Genomic DNA, 21,030 nt, shown 5'->3' with positions numbered 1-21,030 from the left:
CCATGACACAGGTCTTAGTTAACAGAGGGCAGGGCTTCGGGTTCACAGGCAGGGACTATTATATCCACGTATCCAGGTTCATCATTTAGATTTAAGTAACAATGGGGACATTGTTACAATGGGGAACGACACGGTGGACAGTTATCATGAATTGAAATCCCCAAACTGGCAGAGGAAGACATTTCACTTCTTTGAAGTACCCATTGTCACTTTTGTGAAGCGGATGCCACAGACCAAGTTCATCATGCACTTCTTCCCGAGAGGTTGGGATGCTGAGCGGGAAGGGTCTGTCACTCAGGTTGCCATGGTGATGCTGGGGAACAGGACAGCACACACTCAGAATCCAGCCCAGCTGTGCCTTGTTAGGGAAGGCCTTCCCAAATAGAACACAAACCAATTTTAAGATGTAATAATAAAATCCTTCCATAAAAAACACACAATGCAGTCCAAAAGCAGGATCTGAAAGGCACAAATTAAAACCTAAGACTTAAAATAATTAATAATAATAAAAAAAAGAAGACTCCTGACTTTCACGCTGGTGGTTGAGGTATCCAGCATTGGAACTGGCCAATACTAGTATCGAGGTCTCCTTGGGTGTCTGCAAACCGGTGGTGGTATGTTGTAGAAGGGTCTCTCCAAGAGTAGCCCTCCCTGCACTGCATGGAAGCCCCCGTGTGCTTGTTGAAAGTGGAGCACTGGTCTAGGATGTCCACAGTGGCCCTGAAACCTGCTGGTAACTCTTCCTACTGAAGTCTGAGGTCTGCTGAACTGCTGTGTAGAGTGGCAGCTGGGATAAAGGCTGGCTAGTTTTCTCATGCCCATCTCTCATTCTCATTCTGTAAGTCGATCCACAATCATTTCATTTCCTTCACCATGGAGTGTATTGTGTGTATGTGTGTCCTGGGGCTTGAACTCAGGGCCTGGTAATATCCTCAGCTTTCTTATTCAAGATCAGCACTCTACCACTTGAGCCATAGCTTTAATTCCAGATATTTGCTGGTTAATTGGAGTCTTTTTTTTTTTTTAATTTTTTTGGGTCCGGTAGTGGGGCCTGAACTCTGGGCCTGGGCGCTGTCCCTCAGCTCTTCAGCTCAAGGCTAGCGCTCTACCACATGAGCCACAGCGCCACCTCCAGCTTTTTTTCTTTCTTTCTTTTTTTTTTTTTTGCTTATGTGGTGCTGAGGAATCGAACCCAGGGCCTTAGGCATGCAAGGCAAGCACTCTACCACTGAGCCATCTTCCCAGCCCCTTAATTGGAGTCTTACAACCTTTCCTGCCCAGGCTGGTTTTGAACTGGGATTTTCAGGTCTCAGACTCCTGAGTAGCTAGGGTTATAGATGTGAGCCACCATTGCCCAGCTCTTTTACCACTTTTGAAATGCTTATTTAGAAAAAAAAAATTCTTTGCATCTGTGTTTCTCAAATGGCGCTTTGTCTGCATCTGGCCTCAGCTCACCTGCAAAACCCACACAGGAGTATATCTGGGAAGAGTCTCTTCCCGTAAAACACAACTGAGAGAAATATAGGCTTCAATATGACCCAAATGTCCCATTTCCACACTCTGCCCTGCTGGCTTTGCTCATCTGTTAGAATCAGGAACATGCTGAGAAAGGAATAGGATCCTGATGTTGGCCAGTACATCCGTCTGTGTTCTGAATGCTGGAATGAGGATGGGACACAAGCAGGAGATTACAGAGGGCAGCTGGGGTGGAGGATGGGTTGTGCTTGAGAAGGGAGGTTGGCAGTGGCTGGCTTACAGGTGCAGCTGGTGCCACATGGCAATCTGCCGGCGTGGGTTTTTTAGCATCTCTTCCCAGTGGCTGCGCTCAGAACCTGAGGCGTGCAGGCCCAGGCTGCAGTGGCCAAGTGCCCAGCTCCGCCCCTCCTCGTCCTGACCCAGCACCTCCAACTCCACACTGGAGGCCCGCAACAAGTCGTCGGGCAGCTCAAACATAATCATCTCGTTCCAAACGGGGTTGATCTTGTGTTTGGCCCGTTTTGTCTGCTTCTTCTTCAGCTTCTGAGCCTGGTGCTTCAAGGTCACCTTGACTGAGACATCTGAAGATGAATTAAGAAGAAAGAGAGAGAAAGATCAAATGAGAATAGTGATACTTCTTGGGGCTCCCTTTCAACTCGACCACTGGGCAAGGCGTTCACCTGATAATTAAGAACCTACTGAATAGCAGGCATTTTTCTAAAGGGGGACCAAGACAACACTCCTGCCTCAACTGTGGAAAATGGACAATATAGACTAAGTAGCCCTCACCTGAAATGCTTGGAGCATGTGGGTGGTGTTCAGACTTGGGAATATTCGCATATGCATAATGAGATATGTTTGTGTACTACAAACATAAATTTCATTTAAGCTTCATATATATATATGTCTGTATACATATATATATCTATATATATAGTTATATATATATATATAAAACAAACAGCTTGAATGTTTTTTTTTTTTTTTTTGCCAGTCCTAGGGCTTGAACTCAGGACCTGGACACTGTCCCAGAGCTTCTTTTTGCTCAAGGCTAGTATTCTACCACTTGAGCCAGCATGCCACTTCTGGATTTTCTGAGTAGTTTATTGGAGATAAGAGTCTCACAGACTTTCCTGCTCAGGGTGGCTTTGAATCATTGTCCTTAGATCCCTCTTGAATAGTTAGGATTACAGGTATAATTACTGGTGCCCACTTGAATATAATTTTTTTTTGTAGATAAAAAATGAGCTTTATTTCAGCTGCTCAGTGAAAACATGTTGACAACACAGAGGCAAGTGACTATTTTATAGTATTTAGAAATAGAAGAAGCTGGTGTTGGATAAAAAATACTTACAAGGGCTTAGTATAATTTTGAAGACATCATAAACAAATTTGAGTACATTTCCAAAAATTTTAGGGCAAGACTGCTTTGCTGCTGTGATTACTTTGTGGGAATTTCTCAGATTTCTTCTTTTTTAAAAATTTATTTTATTTTATTTGTGAACATACTGTACAGAGGGGTTACAATTACATGGACAGGATAATGCGTACATTTCTTACCAAGCATTGCAGCCTCCTCCTTCGTTTATCCTTCACATCCCTTCCCAGCCTCCCCCCTCCCCCCCAGTCCCAATCCTTCCCCCCCCACCAACATTGTAAAGCTCATTTTCGACCTGACAACTTGTACTTCTCATTGTTGCAACAGGTCCACCTGTATCCTTAAACGACTTGTTTTTCCCCATCTCCTCCACAAGTTATACTGACATCAAATATAGTGAAAGCAGGGGTTATACTGTGTTGAATATAATTTTATTCTGTAATGTTTAGTATTCTTGTGCATGATGCTAAAATGCGGGTATGAAATTTTCCCCTTGTGTTCAGAAAGCTTCAGATTTGGGAAAATTCTGGATTCTATTTTTATTTTCTGGTGCCAGTACTGTGGCTTAAACTCATGGCCTCAAGGTCTTGCTTAGCTTTTCTTGTTTCAAGCTGAAGATCTCCCATTTGAGCTATACCTCCACTTCTGGATTTTTTTTGTTGGCTAATTGGAGTAAGAGTCTTGGATTTATCCACCCAGGCTGGACTTGAATTGGGATTCTTAGATCTCAGCTTTCTGAGTAGTTAGTTTTATGAGACACCAGTGCCTGACTAGCATTTTTGGTTCAGGATGCTCAACTATGGATGGCCCATTCTGGGCATATTTCTGGCATATTTCTATGCCACCAGGAAATCAGGGCCATGAACCCTTCCATAGGTCATTTCCTCAGAGCAATGGCTTCGATGCCCTGAAGATTGGTTTTTAAACTTGGATCAGAAAAAAGTTAGCCTTATGTCCTGTTAATTACTGACAGAGAAGGTCTCCTGCTGGCTGGCTGAGCCTTCTTACACTCTGTTAAGTTTTGCTGGAGTTGCTTAACTTCAAGACACATTGCCTTGTCCCCTAGCACCTGGGTCCTGCAGTGGTGGCCCTGATTACACATGGTGTCCCCTCCCAGAAACCCACAAACGGGTCACCAGATGAGCTCTCAGAGCTCAGATTCAGGACATTGCTTTTTCATTAGTCAAGGTTCTTGAAGTTAATGTGAGAATAATTGTTACGTGATATTTATTACTATAATTATCACCTCTGGGTGGTTAGTTTGTTATTTCAGTGGGACAGTTGAGAGATAGAGAGTTGTGTTGTAATTGTCCTGATGTGAGCTATAAAGAAAAAGGAAGACCTCAGAGAACCAGTCCTGAGGGAACAGGGAGAAAGCATTGAACTCCGACCTTTGGCTCAGAAATCCACCTGCCAGCTCAACTCTTCCAATTTTATTTGCCCCAAATATTTTGCTCAAAGATTCTGAATATAATAGTGATTCTTTGTATTCTGCTATAAATAAAAGTGTATTTATAGGTTGCTCTGAGAACTTGGCTCTCAGCCTGGGTGGGATCCTGCTCATCCAGACTCCTTTCATGCTTGGACAGGAAATGGTGCTTCAAACCCCAAGGTGTGGGACCTGTGCCAGGCTATCCAGAAGGAAAAACTGGAGCTTCCAGAACCTTGAAAAGAGGTGGGCAGAGACACCTCAGCCCTGATTCCCACACATTCTCTGCTGCCCCCCACACTCAACAGGCATTGGGCTGGCAGATGGCCAAGGCAGAGAGGACAGAAGACACAGGAAAGGGTTCAGTAATGGCCAGCAGAGGGTGTCACGAACAAAAGAACCTGGGTGAACACCCCACATTGGCACCAGCCCGGGCGTATGTGCAACCAGCTCTAGATTGTCCTGGATCCAGAAGATTCCACTCCATGACTATACAGTCTTGCCCTTGCATCTTGCAATGCAGTAGTGTTCTCATGGTGGATTTGCCAAGCAAGGAACCCCAGAGTCACCTGCAGGCCCCTTGTGGCTGGAATGGGTTCAGGAATGAATGGGTGTGAACCCAAAAGAGTACGTATACCCTTTCCAACCAGGGGAAGAATATTGATGAGGAAAGATCCAGCCACATCACTGTCCTGGTGCTAGAGAGGCCTAGCTCTCTCCTCTGCCCCTCACTTACCCTTGCCCAGCAGCTCCTTGGACTGGTTGGAGAGGAGGTTCTTGGCTTTAATCAGTACCACCAGGAGGCGGCTGGCAGCGGGGAGGTAGCTGATAGACAGGAGGACCTCCCCCGTTCCTGTGGACGGCTCCTGAAACACAAGGAGGACTCAGGAAGGGAGCAGTGCCAGCAGTGGCTTCTGACCCATCAGCCCGCAAACTGCCCACCTAAGGGTGCTCTGCATTTTCTCAGAAGGCAGCAGAACACCCAAAGCAGGGTGACGTGCTACCTGGGCACTGTCCCTGAGCTGCTTTTTGCTCAAGGCTAGCACTCTACCACTGGAGTCACAGTGCCACTTCCAGCTTTTTCTGTATATGTGGTACTGAGTAATTGAACCCTGGGCTTCATGCATGCTAGGCAAGCACTCTCCCACTAAGCCAAATCCCTAGTCCTACCATCATGTATTTAAATCCCACGTAAAAACACACTGAGCACTGGTGGCTCACACCTGGAATTCTTGCTACTCAGGAGGCTGAGATCTGAGAATTGTGGTTCAAAGCCAGCTCAGGCAGGAAAGTCTGTAAAACTCTTATCTCCAATTAACTACCAAAAAGCCACAAATGGAGCTGTGGCTCAAGTGGTAGAACAAGCTCAGGGATAGCACCCAAGCCCTGAGTTCAAGCCCTAAAAGCAGCACAAACCAACAAACAAAAAGCAATGAGTGGTCACTCAGCAGAGGGACAGAGACATCTAGGAGACCCCTTAACCCTTACTCCTTGCCGCCTGGCATCTGAGGTGCCTCTGGAAGTCTAGGGCTCTGGAGAAGATAGGTTGAGAATAACTGATTGACATCTGGCTCCTGGGGGGGGCAGGGCAGGAGCAGGAGGTGTGATTCATTTCTTTATTTGAAGAGATGGCCCTGGCCAGCTGTTGCTGGCTGAGAGAGTCAATAAAGTGACATGATCAAATGGGCAGGGGTTTGCTTTGTCAACAGAGAGGCCAGAAATGTCAACATAGTGCTGCGGACCCATGATGGCAGATGATGCACTTAGGTCCCTGGAGAAAACCAAGTATCAATAACCCCATGCAGCAGAGGAGGCTGACAGCTCCAGGAAGCATCTGAGCACGTACGCACACGAGCGCATGTACACACACACACACACACACACACACAAACACACACACACACACACAAAATTTAAAGTGTACCCATGAACTCCTACAAGAGTTCCTTTGAAAGTTCAAGTCCTTGAAAGACAAAACATTTAAAAAAAGGTCCCTTCCAGGACAGAGAAGGAGTCAGCCCATGGTGGAGCTCTTCCTCTGACTGGAGAGCAGATGGCCTTCCCTCAAAGGCGGCGGTGCAGCCTGGCCCCCTCCTTCTAGCTCTGACTTCCTCATTGTACACTGATGATAATTTGGGGAGTCCTCTTCCATCCTGTACTCCTGGTGTAGTTGAGGCCCCTGGACAATAGCACAGAGCACCCCAAGCCTCCTTCTAGTACCACTAGGTGATGCTTTTGAGCTCAGGGGGGTTGCAATAGGTTTTCCTGTGTACCCTACACTGGGCCCCCAGCACAGGACTCAATCCCCAGTGCAGGGCCCAGCCCCAGCCCAAGACTGGAGCCCGCAGCCCAGGGCCAAACCCCCAGTGCAAGACTCAATCCCCAGCCCAGGGCCCAGCTCCCAGCAGATTCACAGAACCTCTGTGCTTAAAAGAAACTAGACAGTGGGGTAGAGCCCAGCACCATGCGACACATAACACTGCCCTTCCCTTTTCCAAATGTCCTTTATCAGGAGGAAGGGGATTTGTCCAGTCAACAAACATGCTTAAAGGACATATTTTGTGTTCCAGATGCTTCTATAATAGCAGAGAGGAAAATACAGTCTGCCTCCAGGAAACTTGCAATCCATGAGAGAGACAGACTGGAAGTGATACATCAATGTCGGCTAATGGAAAAACAGAATTGATTCATTTAGTAAGTCCTCATTAACGGTGATAAATTATAATTCAAATGATGATTCACAAGACCACAATTTTTATTATCAATAATCCAGAGCAAGGTGACATAATGTTGAGGGAGGGCACAGACTGAGAAGTTTGGTCCTATCCTTTACAGCTGTGTGACCTTGGGCAAGTTCCTAGACATTTCTGCTTCCTCATCTATAAAATGGGCATAGATGAGCTCCCCTTATGGAGTTATGAAAACTTAAGGAGTTCATACTCCTAAAAAGAGTAAGTGCCACTTGTAATCCTAGCTACTCAGGAGGCTGAGATCTGAGGATTGTGATTCCAAGCCAGTCCAGGAAGAACAGTCCAGGAGACTCTTGTCTTCAATCAACCAACAACAACAACAAAAAGAGAAGTGGAGGTATGGCTTAAGAGGGACAGTGCCAACCTTGAGCAAAAAAGCCAAGCAAGATCATGAGGTCCTGAGTTCAAATTCTAGTACCAGTACAAAACAACAACAACAAAAGGAAACCCCAGTCCCAGATCCAGTGTGCTCTGCTCCTAGTAAACAGTCTGCCCATACTCTCATTTCACAAGGAAGTCATGGAACCTGAGGACTAGTGCCAGGCTCCCAGCAGGGTGGTAGAGCTGGGATGGACACCTACTTACCATTTATCAGTAGTGGGTCTATGGCTGGCCTTGGCTGTGGCCCTACAGTGATTAGGCTTGAGGCCTCTACTCCCTCCCCCTCCAGACTAAGAGGAGCCTACACCTGTCTACCCCAAGGGACTTCTCGTGGCTGTGCAGGGTGAGCACCTGGGCCAGCCCTGCTGGCTACAGCATCGATAGCAGATAATGCAGCTGCTTAAAATACCTGCCAACAAAAATAACCCTTTCTTCCTCCTTCTTCTCCTGGGCAGTCCTCCTCCCTTTTCTATGCCTCTCAGTGAATCATTCAAGGCCTCCCTGGAAGTGGGGCGTACTGTGGTCCCTGATGACGCACATGCCACTTTGGGCTGAATGTCTTCCATCTAGAACAAGGGCACTGCGGCGTCTCTGTTAACTCACTGTAGCCTGGGGAAGAAACACCTCAGGGTGCAGCATCTGCAGTCACCCTGCCCTCCTCCCCCCAGTGCCAATCAGGCCCTCCCTCCACCCAGGTGGGGCACCCTGGCCGGGCCTGGGGCTCCCTCCTGCCTGACACACCATTTGGGGAGGTGGATGTGACTGGGTATTTTTGGAGCAGTGACGGCTGCAAGGAGAATGAGGAGTCATGAGGAGGGATGAGCTGCAGAGGGCAGGGCTCCAGGTAGAGATGCAGGGCTCCAGGTACAGACGGCTCCGTTGCCAGATCCTGGCATGGTGCCCAGTGCACTGCAGGAGCTAGCTGAGGGATTTGTGGGAAATGCACACTAAGGCTTTCCTGGGGGAATAGAAGGGATCTAGAAGTCATCAAGGTAGCTGAGACTGCTGCCTAGACTGAATGAGAACCCTGCTGGGGCCATCCAAAGCCTCAAACCCCACAGGGAAACCTCTGTTCCTTCAAAGCCAGTGTACTATTATAGGAAACCCAAGTCGTAGTTTTCCTCCCAATCCCTCCCCCGCATGCCCTCCCCACCCCCACACAAATTCCCCACCCATTGAAGAGCATGTTTGAGCTATCTAGCAACTTTCTAAGACTGAGAAAGAAACATGGGACAAGGAATGATGGCACAAAGTGGGCCAGATGTAGCCAGGTACCATGGCTCAAGCTTGTAATCCTAGCTTCTTGGGAGGCTGAGATGGGCTGGCAGCCCCACCCCCATCACCATGTGGCTCATTGGGAGAATGGGAAAAAAAGTCAGGCAAAGTCCTGAGAGTAACCACCGAGGTACAGGGCGTCTCAGAAACACCACCTGATGGCTGGGTTGATGACTGCAGCCCAGGACACAGAAAATACCCCCTGTGAAGGCTCTGACAGGAAATCTCAAGCCCATCCCTAGACACAGCACTGCCCCTTGCTGCCCTGGCCAGTGGAGCGGGGAGGCCAGGGTTTGCTCTCAGGAGACCCTTTCTCAACAGGGTGGTGTCACAGCAGAATCTGCCACTCATGACCTCCAGGGCAGGGGAAATCATCCAGGAGTGCTTGCCTAGACCACCCAGCTCTGGTCTGCGGGGCCCCCCCTTCCCCCCCTACCCCCCGCCTCCAGGTGGCTCCATCAGAGCCTAGTATACACACTATTCACACACACACACACACCTCAGGCCTTCTAGAATTCTCCATCACAGCCTTTTAGACACAGCACCTCTTAGATATGTCAAGGCAGGTTAGTTTGTCGTGATCACTGTGAGCTGCATCAGCTCATCCCTTGGTCTGGAAATTCTACAAACAGAGGGACTCTACCCTCCTCCCTTCTTTCCTCCCTCCCTCTGCACTCATCCCTGCAGGGCCTATGCAGAGCAGGGAGACAAGGACAGTCCTGGAGCACACACCACGTTACTGCCCATGATGGCAGGGACATCCGCAGAGCAAGCAGGAGGACCCCCTGGGAGCAGGTGCTAGGAACCCTGAGTTTGGGGCCTTGGCTCAGCTCCAGGATGGCCTGTTCAGGACCCCATGCTGCCTCTCTGCCCAGCCTGGAGATCTCCCCTCCTGTACTCCACTAGCAGGCTTCAGCCTTCCAGCCGCAAGGCGAACTTACCTTAGCGGAAGTCTTCAGCTGGCCCCACTGCGTGGTCCCCAGAGGCACGGATACCCCATCCAGGCCCAGGCGGAGCTCCCCAGCCACACTGTGGCGGGAGAAGCGGTCGCAGGTCCTCAGGGTAAGCGTCAGGATGGCCGTGGGGAGCTCCTCCTCCGCCAGGGGCAGCGCCAAGCCCTCCTCCCAGGTCGTGTGCAGCTGCCGCTTCTTCAGGGCTGTCTGGGCCTCCACGGAGCCGGTCTTGATGGCCACACTGCCTTGGACATAGCAGTCGCAGCCTCCTTCGTGGTCACTGGTCACAGCTGCAGGCCAGAAGATAAGGGAACTCAGATGAACTACATCCTGGATCAGAGCTGTAGAATCCACCTTAATGGTAACAGCCTTCAAGTATCGACAGATCCCAGGGATAACTAACTACCTTGGATCTCAGGAGTGGACTTGTAACAAGACATTTAGAAATGGGAAATGAGTCAGGTGCAGGTGGGTCACACCTGTAATCCCAGCTACTTGAGAGGCTCAAATATGAAGGATGGCAGTTTGAGGCCAGCCTAGGTTAAAAAACAAACAAAAAAGCCTGCAAGACTCCATCTCTAATTAATCAGCATAAAGCTGTACTAGAGACATAGCTAAAGTGACACAGCACCAGCCAAATGAGAGTGGAAGGCTCTGAGTTCAAACTTCAAGACTGTCCCCGCCCCAGAAAAAAAAGGAAGAAAGGAAAGGAGGGAGGAGAGATCACCATCAGTACACTTCATCTTCTATCTTCCTTGGAGAACTATGATAAGAATCACTGCTTCCTGGGGCCCCTCTGACCAGAAGACTCTGCAATTTCCCCAAGCCCCCAGGGCCCTGGTTTGACTACTGTCATTAGGGCCACTGGGGACACTGTGATCTATAGGTTCCGTCCTTTGCATATTTACCACACAGCCACTTACAGTGTGAATCACTTGGATGGTGGTGGTTGTGGGGCTTGAACTTGGGGCCTGGGTGCTGTCCCTGAGCTCTTTTGCTCCAGGCTAGCTCTCTATCACTTTGAGACACAGCTCCACTTCTAATTTTCTGTTGGTTAATTGGAGATAAAAGAATCACAAACTTTCCTGCCTGGGCTGGCTTTGAACCTTCATCCTTAGATCTCAGCTTCTTAAGTATTTAGGATGTCATGCATGAGCCATCAGAACTCAGTTAGGCTTCACCTCTTAAAGCCCACTCCCGCCCCGCCCCCCATATTGCCACAGCAGGGAGCAAGGCTTTACTCCATGTACTTTTACGGGAACATTGAGGGGCCAAGCTATAGCTTCTGGGTAAGTCACGTGGCAGATACGTCACAGTGTGATCTACCCAGGCACCCTCCTCCCCTTACTGAGGAGCTTGGGTGATTGGCACCTCAGTGGAAAATGTGGCAAGTGGGAGCTGACATTTCACCGGAAGTGCAGGGGAAGAACTGACACCAGGCTCCTGACAGAGCTTCCTACTGCTGGGTCGGAATCATCCTGGACAAGTCATACAAAGGCGTTGTTACCCCTCAGTTTGCTAGTCTGTAAAATGGAACTTTGATGAAGACCAAGTGTGATAAATCATATGAAAGAGCTTAAAAGTCTTAAAAGAGACTGTGATAGACAATCTGCTCCAGGAAAGTTAGAATGAACTTGTGACTTTAAATGAGCATCATTATTCCACAATACTGTGAAATTTGGGAAATTATGTAATCACTTAATCACAATTTAAAAAAAAAGAACCTTGGGGAAAGTAGGGAGGGAAGGGATGGTAGGGGGAAAACAATGGAGGGGGTAACAATGTTCAATAGGAAGTGTACTCATTACCTTGCTCATGTAACTGTAACCCTCTGTATAGTATCTTTACAATAAAAAAGTCTTAAAAGACAATAAAATGGAAGAAGAAAAAAGAAAGAAAGAGAGAGAGAAAGAAAGAAAGAAAGAGAGAAAGAAGGAAAGGAAGGAAGGAAGGAAGGAAGAAGGGAGGGAGGGAGGGAGGAAGGAAGGAAGGAAGGAAGGAAGGAAGGAAGGAAGGAAGGAAGGAAGGAAGGAAGGAAGGAAGGAAGGAAGGAAGGAAACCAGAGCCTGAAGGTATAGCTTAGTGGCAAAGCACATGTTTAGAATGTGTAAGGCCCTAGATTCCAACTCCAGTGCCAAAGATAAAACTGTGAGGAACTGGATCACAAATGCCCACGGAGGCTCTGGATGTGAGGTCACTGGGATGTAGTCTTGATTTCTCTTTTTAAGTTAATTTCCTCAGGCATTTGGTCCCAGTGACAGAAAGCTAATACAGAAACAAAAGGAAATTAACCACAGAAATCAAACATCTGGTGCCACAGCCAGCTTTGATTGTTGATGGTAAAGTGAATTGTCAGGGGTAGCAATACTAAGAACATCCTGGCCCCTCAGAAAGATGGACCGGTTCTGACTTTCCAAAGACCCTCTTGTCCAGCATGAAGCCCTGTCTGATTCAAAGGCCCCTATGACAGAGATTGCTTTTGTTTACCAAAAGCTCATATCCCTTCTTCCTGGGCAGCTCCATAGGCCCACACTTCCCAAGCTCCTTTACAGAGAGGTGTGACCATGCAACTGGGCTCTGGCCAATGGGATGTGAGCAAAAGTGACTTATGCCATATCCAGTTTAGACTAATTGGGAGCAGCTGTGCCCTCTGGTGCTCCCATTCCTCCATCCACTTGTGAGTAGAGTTAACAGGAGGCTGAGGTACAGGGTAGGTGGAAGGAGCCTGCTCCTCAAATCACCATTTGGATGAGAGATGTCTACCAATCAAGAAACCCCATTTTTTCTGGAAGCCAGTGGTTCATACCTATCGTCCTAGCTACTCACGTGGCTGAAATCTAGGGATCACAGTTCAAAGCCAGCATGGGTAGTTAAGTCTATGAGACTTATCTCCAGTTAGTCACTAAAAAGCCAGAAGTAGAGCTGTGGCTCAAGTGGTAAAGGGGTAGCCTGGAGTGAAAGAGCCAAGGGACAACACCTAGCTTCTGAGTTCAAGCTCCAGTACCGGCTTTAAAAAAAAAAAAGAGTAAGAATCCCAGGCTGGAAGGTGGCTCAGTGGTAGAGTGCTTGCCTTGCATACATGAGGCCCTGAGTTCGATTCCTCAGCACCACATAAGCAGAAAAAGTCGGAAGTGGCGCTCTGGCTCAAGTGGTAGAACGCTATCCTTGAGCTGAAGAGCTGAGGGACAGCGCCCAGGCCCAGAGTTCAGGCCTCATGACTGACAAAAAAAAAAAAAAGGTAAGAATCCCCATTTTACATGGTTAGGGAGAAAAACTATTTCCGTGTTGGAGCAGCCTGTGTTGAGGATATTTCCTGGAGTGTTAACCATGCTCCTCCGGCTGTAGACCCTCTCATCTGCCTAAAAACCAACAGCAAAGCAGTACCTTCCAGGCGAGTCACGAACAGCTCAGCCTTCTGCTGGTCGTAGTCTAAGCAGTAGTGGAGTTTGGGGGCCTGGTTCCAGCTGGCAGCCTTCTCCGGGTTCCACGTCTCCATGACACAGACATCCTCCACCACTCCTGTAAGATAGTCAGGGCTCGCCAATGAGTCCCTTGTCACACAGCAGCCACCTAAGCCACAAACCCAAGCAGCCCCGGGCAGCAGCCACACCAGGGCAAGCAGCAGTCACAGGGGGCTTTAGCTCAAAGGACATCAGCACCCAGTAGTCAAGATGTGGGCAGACATGAGAAGCTACATAGTACCAGTGTGGTCTTGCACTTCTCTGAACCTCACTTTCCTCAGCTGTATAATGAAGAGGTTAAGAGCTCCTCTTTTCTATAGTCATTGAAAGCATGAAATGAATAAAGGCAGGGGAAGTTCCTAGCCCAGAGCTTGGCTTATGGTGAGTGTTCCCAGTAAGGGAAGCTGTCCCAGTCTGTGTAGCCCTGGTGATCATGGTTGTCCCCAGCTGATACCCAGTGCCACCTCCTCCTGTTCCCCAGGGTAAACAGCTGGGAAGAGACCTTCAAGAGCAAAAGGGTCAGGGTAAAAGTGTGTGTGTGTGTGTGTGTGTGTGCACGTGCACGTGCACGTGTGCATGCCCATGCACACACGCCAAAACTAAGACTTAAACTCAGGGCCTGGTACTATTTCTGCACTGTTGTGCTCAAGGTTGGAGTTCTACCACTTAAGCCATACCTCCTCTTGGAGTCTCATGGACTTTTCTGCCCAGGCTGTCTTTGAATTGCAGTCTTCAGATCTCAGCCTCCTGAGTAGCTAGGAGTACAGGTGTACTCCTCCACCAGTGCCTGGCTGGTAAGCGTGCTTTTGCTTTAATATATATTCAACACTTACTGAGTGACTAGATGATCTTATCTTTAATTTGGAAGTCCCTAAAACCATCCGTGTTACTCGTTTTGCCCATCTCCTGAACAGGATCCCAAGATTCTCAGGTATCAAACATAATGAAACAATTAAAGGCTACAGTAGCAGCCAGGCACCAGCGGTTCACACCTGTCATCCTACGTACTCAGGAGGCTGGGATCTAAGGATAGCTGTTTGAAGCCAGCCCAGGCAGAAAAGTCCCTATGAAACTCTTATCTCCAATTATCCACTCAAAAACTGGAAGTGGCACTGTGGCTCAAGTGGTAGAACTTTAGCCTTGAACACATAGAGGCTCAGGGACAGCGCCAAGGCCCTGAGTTCAAGTCCTACAACCGACAAGAAAAAAAGGCTACAGGAGCTACAGTTACAGCAGATGCCACTTGAGGCAAACTAGAATTAGACTCTGGTTCTCAGAACAAATTCAGAGGGTACAAATATAGAGGACAATTAATCCCCGCAAAAGGGCTTATTATGGGATTCCTGCAAGTAGTCAAATTGTCCCTGAGGCATCTAACAAAGGAACAGATCAGCCAGGATGTTCCAGTGTATGGAGATGCACCTGTGCCCAGGACCTCCTTGTCTTCCATCTTTCAGACATCCAGAATACCACCAGTGTTAGGAGGGCCTTAGTGGTACCCTAGCTCTCGGCTCTCAGGCTGCCATTAGTCTGCACTGTCAGAACCTCTCCTCTTCTCCTCTTGGATCTCTTATAGTAGTTGGGGTTCGGGTCAGCATCTGCAAGTGGACTCTGCCATTTACTGTCTATCTCATCAGGGAGAAGCCAGGGGCTGGCACCACTCACAAAAGATTTCCATGATCAAAACTAAGCTGTTGTCTTCTAAGGCATTCTTCAAAGGCCAGATGCTGCTCAGCTCCCCATGTTCCTTTGATTCTCTCCAAGCCTTAAGCCTCCTTGGGCTCCTGGGAGAAGGGGTCCTGAGTGATCAGTGACCTCTAGGGTCCTCGTGTGAGCCAGTCCTCCCCGCAGCTTTCCAGTCTTCAGTGGGTCCATTTAAGCCTATTTAGAATGGGCTGCAGTATGCATGCCTTTCATCTAACCACCCAGGTGTCTGAGATCTAGAGGACTGAGGTTTAAAGCTACCTGGGATAGAAACTGGGAGTCCATCTCCAAAATCCCCAGCAAAAACCTAGACTGGGGGCATAGTTCAAGTGCTAGAGTGAAATCAATCAACCGAGCCAAGTAAGCAAAGCATGTGCAAGACCCTTGAGTTCAACTCCATTAGTGGTCCCTAAAAGAGGTGTGGGTCAGGGAGGAATGCTCCAAATGAGCAAAGCTCATGAAAGTCAGTCAGGATTGGTTCACACTGTAGTGTGACTTGAATCGGTTCCAGAAATGCCAGGCTGACCACTGTGCTTCTGAGCCAGAACAGTGGGGCACCTGTCCAATGACTAGAAGATGGTTCAAGGTGAGGTCAATGTCAAAGCTGGTAGGATGCTTTCACTCTACCACCTCCCTCATCAATGGCATAGAATAAAACCTAGGTCACGTGATGGGTGTCCTCGTGGCTTCCTAAAAAGCTCCTACCTCAGTGTCCCAAGCTGTCCCCTTTCAGACATTCATTCTAACAAAAGAAATATAAATGATAGCCATGCCTTTTGAGGTTTTTGGTCTTTTTGGTGTGGAGCTCTAACTTGGGACTTGGGCGTTGACCCTGAGCTTGTTCACTCCAGGCTAGCACTCTACCATTTCCAGCCACAGCTCCACTTCCGGTTTTCTGGTGGTTAGTTGGAAATAAGAGTCTCATAGACTTTTCCAGGCTGCCTTTGAGCTGCAATCCTCAGATCTCAGCCTCTTGAGTAGCTAGGATTACAGGCATGAGCCACCAGTGATGGCTTTAGCCATAACTTTTAAAAGCAGGGAGCTGAGAGTTTTATAGGCAATATGGTACTTCCAAACTAACTGGCAGGGCCTAACTAATAGGATTCCATGTTATAGGTGAAGAAACTGAGGCCTAGAGAAGTTAATGGCGTTGATGCCACACAGCAAATATATAAAAAGGCAGACAATTCTACCCAGGCTTCAGAAGCCCCTGTTTTTAGCCACGACCCTGTGTCTCCTTCATATGACTTGAAAGGGACTCTTGTTTTTCCTAGTGGAGAGCTAAAAGGCTTGGCCAAAAGCTGAGTAACAGCGTTCAACAGGAAGACAGGCCCTGTTGCCCACTGGCCTGCCCAGTGTCCAGTGCCACATCACCAGAGCCAGGCCAAGGAACGCTATCCCCAGACACACTGACTGACCAGTCCCCACTGCGTGCTGCTCATGATGGGCAGGAGACCCTTACCATTCTGGGGAAGGATGAACAGCTCCTCTGTGACCCGCTTCTTGAGACGGCTGTCACTGGGGGCCTGGGAGCTGGTGGGCGCAGTAGCCTCCTGGGTGGTCCCCAGTTTGTAGTCCGCATAGTTGATCACTTCTGGAGCCGTCACAGCCGGCCTGGGGCCGTAGATGTCTGGGAACTTGAGAAGGGCTCGGGGCTGGACAGGCTCCGTGGATTTCTTAATGTTGACCTGCAGATACAAATCAGGCTCGTTAGCAGGGGACTTCCTGCCTGGCAGTCACCCACCATTTGCATGCATGAGTCCCTCAAGCATCCATCGCTTTCCCCATCCTTTTGTCTGTCCCTCTGTCTATCCATGGCAATGCCAGTGATGGCCTATTGTAGTTTATTTTGGGAGGGTAGAGTGGGGAGTCCTCCTCTGACCCCTTTCCTCTTCAGAAGCAAAGTTAAACACAGCCCATGTTTTCTTTCTCACTGGCTTGGAGTCACCCTGTCTGCCACTTGTTGGAACAACAACTGAGGACAATTCAGGAGCTTTGGGCATTTGTGTGTGTTTATATTTGGCTTTATTTCAACACAGTCAGTTTTAGAGGAGGGCTGGGTTTAGTTCCCAATTTGGTCTGGTTTGACTGATTTGGGTTTATTTTTCTTTTCACTGTTTTCTTTTGATTTTTGTTTCTTTATTTTCCCTGAGACAGGGTCTTGCCTTGTGGCCTAGACTAGCCTGAATCTCTACATCCTCCTGTCTCTGCCTACTGAATGTGGGGATTACTGTCATGTAGCACCACACCTTACTCTGATTTTATGTTTTCAATGTGAAAATCATTGCCAGCTCAATTCTTTTGTGTGTGTGTGTGTGTGTTTCTGTGTGTATGCCAAACCTGGGGCTTGAACCCAAGGCCTGGGCACTGTTACTGAGCTTTTTTGTTTAAAGCTCGTGTTCTACCATTGAGCCGCAGCACCCTTCCAGTTTTCTGGTGGTTAATTCGAGATGAGAGTCTCACAGACTTTTCTGCCAGGGCTGGTTTCCAATTGTGATCCTCAGATCTCAGCTTCCTGAGTAGCTAAGATTATAGCAGTGAACCCTATTCATGCCCGGCTCCTGGTATGAATTTTGTTTGGTCTGATCTTACTAGCTCTCAGCAGTATCTTAATGGCTTTTTGTAGCTCTGGAGTGGTACCTGTCCTGGTACAGATAGTTGTAGTTCCCCTCCCCATTTCCTCCCCCCAACATCCTAGGCAGGAAGCTTGTGGCCCTGTTTATGACTGCAAGATGAGTCACTGTGGAAGTCAACATAACACCGGGCAGAGGAGAGAGACAGAGAGCCTCCATCCCTGATGCTAATATCCGCAAGCCTCTAAGTCCACCACCTGCTGTCTGGCTACGTCTACCCTGAAGGCCAGAGGAACAGTGTTCGTGTTTTTTTGTTAGTCATGGGGATTTAACTCAGAGCCTGGGCGCTGTCCCTGAGCTCTTTTGCTCAAAGCTAGTGCTCTATCACTTTGAACTACAGCATCACTTTCTGTTTCCTGGGCATTAATTGGAGATAAGAATCTCACAGCTTTTCCTGCTCTGGCTGGCTTTGAACCTAATGTTCTTCAGCTCTGTCCCCTGAGTAGGTAGGATTACGTGAGCCACCAGTGTGAGGCAGTGTTCTATTGAAACCAGCCCAGGCAGAAAGGTCTGAAAGAACCTGACCTCCTATTAGCCAGCCAAAAGCCAGACTGGAGGTGTGGTTCAAGTACCATCTTAGAACAGCCTTCTGAGTAGCTAGGGATGACAGATGTGAGCCAACAGTGCCCAGCTCCTTTTTTTTTTTTAAAGATGTGGTAAAATGCACAGAACATAAAATTCTCCATCTTAACCCTGTATAATGTACCATTATAAATGTAACCCATTCCTAATGTACCAAGGTCTCCCTCTGTCTCTACTTAGCTCTTCCTATTGCCAGCTCCTGGACCCATCTTTCTACCTTTTGTCTTTGGGATTTTCACTGTTCAGAGTCTCTCCTATAGGCAGAATCTGATAGGACTAGCTTCATTCAGTAAGCATAATATAATTCTGTCTTGTCTATGTTGCAGCAGGTCAGAATTTCTTACTGTTTTATTTTTAATCATGTTTTTATGATCTTTAAGTAGTTGTACAAAGGGGTTACCATTCAACATGTCAGTTTATGACTAATGAATCTTGATCAGTATCACATCTTTCATCATTCTCCCACACTTTGTTTGTTTTTGCTAATTCCAGGCCTTGAGTTTGCTCAGCTTGCTTATTCTAAGATGGTACTCTATCACTCAAACCACACCTCCAGTCTAGCTTCTGGCTGGCTAATCGGAGATCAGATTCTTTCAGACTTTTCTGCCTGGGCTGGTTTCAAATTTTGATCCTCAGAAATCTCATCATTCTTAGTAGCTAGGATTATAGGCATGAGTCACCGAGAAAAGAAGAGAGAAAAAAAATCTCAGTATCCCTGAGAGGATAATTTAACTCCAGTGAGCAGGAAGACAGTCACAAGAATCTTCTCCCTCCTCTTGCTCTTTCCGAGGGGATCTTGGATGGAGAAGACACCTGGAGACCCAGCTGCCACTCGGGAGGCCAAGCACTGGTGGCTCACCCCTGCTTGCCCTCCCCCGTCCTCACCTCAGCCCACCTCCTGCTCCTTAAGGAGGCGGCATCCAGCTTCCCCCCCGGAAGCCAGCAAGACAGATGGCACCAGGCAGGACAGGTGGCCCCTGCTTCCACCTAATGACAGCGTGCTACCTCGGGCCTGGTACAACAGAGCGTCAGGAACACAGGCTTGAAGTGGGCAGGTTTCCCCCCTGATGGGTGATGTCAGGGAAGCAGAATTAATTGTGTAGCTAATGATCTGTACACAAACTCCAAGCCCAACCAAGGACGCCAGGCAACCTTTCTGTGATATGATTCACTTTCCACCAAAAGGCTGTTTGTTGACACTGGGACATACCACTGAAAATGATGATGAGCCTGTCACTCAGGCTCTGTGCACACTTAAGGTACAGAGTCTGTTTGAAATACAGCCAGCTGGTCAGTCTGTCTCTAAAATGAGACAGCTTGGTTATAACCAGGCACATTCATCCAGTTACTTGCTGTGTGGTCTTGAGTCTGCTTACTTACTTACCCTCTCTGAGCCCAGTTCTTTCATCTGGAAATGGGGAGGCTAACGATTGCACCTCTCTCCTAAGCTCGGTTGAGTGACCCATGTTGAGTTCTTGGCATAGAGGCTGGCTGGCCAAAATTCCAAAAGTGTTGACAAGAATTGTCAGACATTGATCCGAGAGTGGTGGCCCATGCCTGTAATCCTAACTATTTAGGAAACTGAGATCTGAGGATCATGGTTCAAAGCCAGCCCTGGCAAGAAAGTCTGTGAGACTCTTATTTCTAATTAATCAGCAAAAGGCCAGAAGCAGAACTGTGGCTCAAGCGATAGAGAGCTAGCTTTGAGCAAAACTAAAACAAAACGAAACAAGTGACAGCATAAATCCTCGAGTTCAATCCCTAGTAGCGAGAGAGAGAGAGAGAGAGAGAGAGAGAGAGAGAGAGAAACAGTGCAAAAGATGGCAGAGGTGTGGCTTAAAGCATTGAGCACCTGCCCAGCAAGCATGAGGCCCTGAGTTGAATCCCTAATAGTGCCAATAAATAACCAAATAAAAGTGAAAGCCATTTCACGCTGGGTCCTTGCCGGAGTCATTGAGGGGCTGGTGCATTGGGATGCAGTCTTCTGCTCATTGTCCTCCTCAGTGCACAGAGCAGCAAACCCCAGGCCCAGGCCCCTCTCCACCGGTTCCCCAGACTGCACCTCATTAACGTGGGGGATGAACCACTCATGTCTCCCAGCTGAGCCAGGGGCCCGGCACATGTAGGGAGCTCCTGTGTTGCCCTTGTGCCTCCCTTGGGCCATTCTGGACTAGGAGTCAGGTCCCGGTAGAGGCAGAAATGTATGCCTGGGGTGGGGGGAGGGAAGCTGCTTCCAGGCAGTCTTCTCCCTGTCCCCTCTAGTTGGTGTCCCTTTGATTCCTCCATAAATATTTATTGGTGTGGCAGAGCTCTACCTCCCAAAGAACAGCCAGTGCTCAGACCCTCAGCGCCTGAGGTGAGGCTGGGTAAATCCACTTTGGAGCAGTAGCTTGTCTTCTGGTCCAGTAGCTCATCTTCCTAGCAGTGTTTCCATGGCGACCCCATCACTACCTCTTCTGTGAATTCCAAGCCTGTCTTCCATCCCTTCCCTGGGGACTCACCGCTTTCTCTTTTTCTCCCCTCTGTGGTTAGGTTGGAATCTTAAGAGGTTCATTTGTGGTAGACCCAGGACCTCACCCCATCCCCACCCCCGCCCTCATCTCCAGTTCCCCCCCCCTTACCCCATCAGGGAGCAGACTAGGAGACTTGGTGTCAGGTCCACAGCTGTCCGCCCAGTGAAGGAGCCTCTGCCATCCCAGTAAGACTGGACACCACGGGAGTGACAGCCCCAGGGCGAACCCTTCTCTGCTGGAGTCATTCAGCCATTCATTCATCGTTTATTACATCTCTAGGCACTAGTCAGCCACAGGAATGTCACTATCTAATTGTTGTCCTTTCTGGTGGACATTTGCAGTACACAGAGCACAAAATCAGCACAGCCCCAAAAGGCTGCTTCGGGTGGGAATAAAATAAGCGTTATTACAACCAGGCCAGGTGGCCCAGGATACGAGGGAGGGAAGTCCACGAAGCTGAAAATTTAAAAACCAACCAAAATGATCATGTCCAGC

General features: G+C 48.4%; 1 protein-coding gene across 1 annotated transcript; it reads right to left on the bottom strand.

The window, feature by feature from the left end:
• Positions 1 to 1,727: 1,727 nt before the first annotated feature.
• On the bottom strand, positions 1,728 to 16,492 carry Syt13 (synaptotagmin XIII). Its single transcript, XM_013029990.1, has 5 exons — positions 16,270 to 16,492; positions 13,027 to 13,161; positions 9,631 to 9,932; positions 5,020 to 5,149; positions 1,728 to 2,057 (listed from the first exon to the last, which is right to left on the bottom strand). Exons 2-5 carry the CDS (start codon positions 13,136 to 13,138, stop codon positions 1,753 to 1,755), a joined length of 849 nt encoding a protein of 282 aa, XP_012885444.1. The 5' UTR covers positions 13,139 to 13,161; positions 16,270 to 16,492; the 3' UTR covers positions 1,728 to 1,752.
• Positions 16,493 to 21,030: the final 4,538 nt, after the last annotated feature.

Source organism: Dipodomys ordii, unplaced genomic scaffold (genome assembly GCF_000151885.1).
Source record: "Dipodomys ordii isolate 6190 unplaced genomic scaffold, Dord_2.0 Scaffold125, whole genome shotgun sequence".
Lineage (NCBI taxonomy): Eukaryota > Metazoa > Chordata > Mammalia > Rodentia > Heteromyidae > Dipodomys > Dipodomys ordii.
The sequence above is the reverse complement of the archived record's forward strand: the minus strand, read 5'-3'. Positions and strand labels throughout refer to the sequence as shown.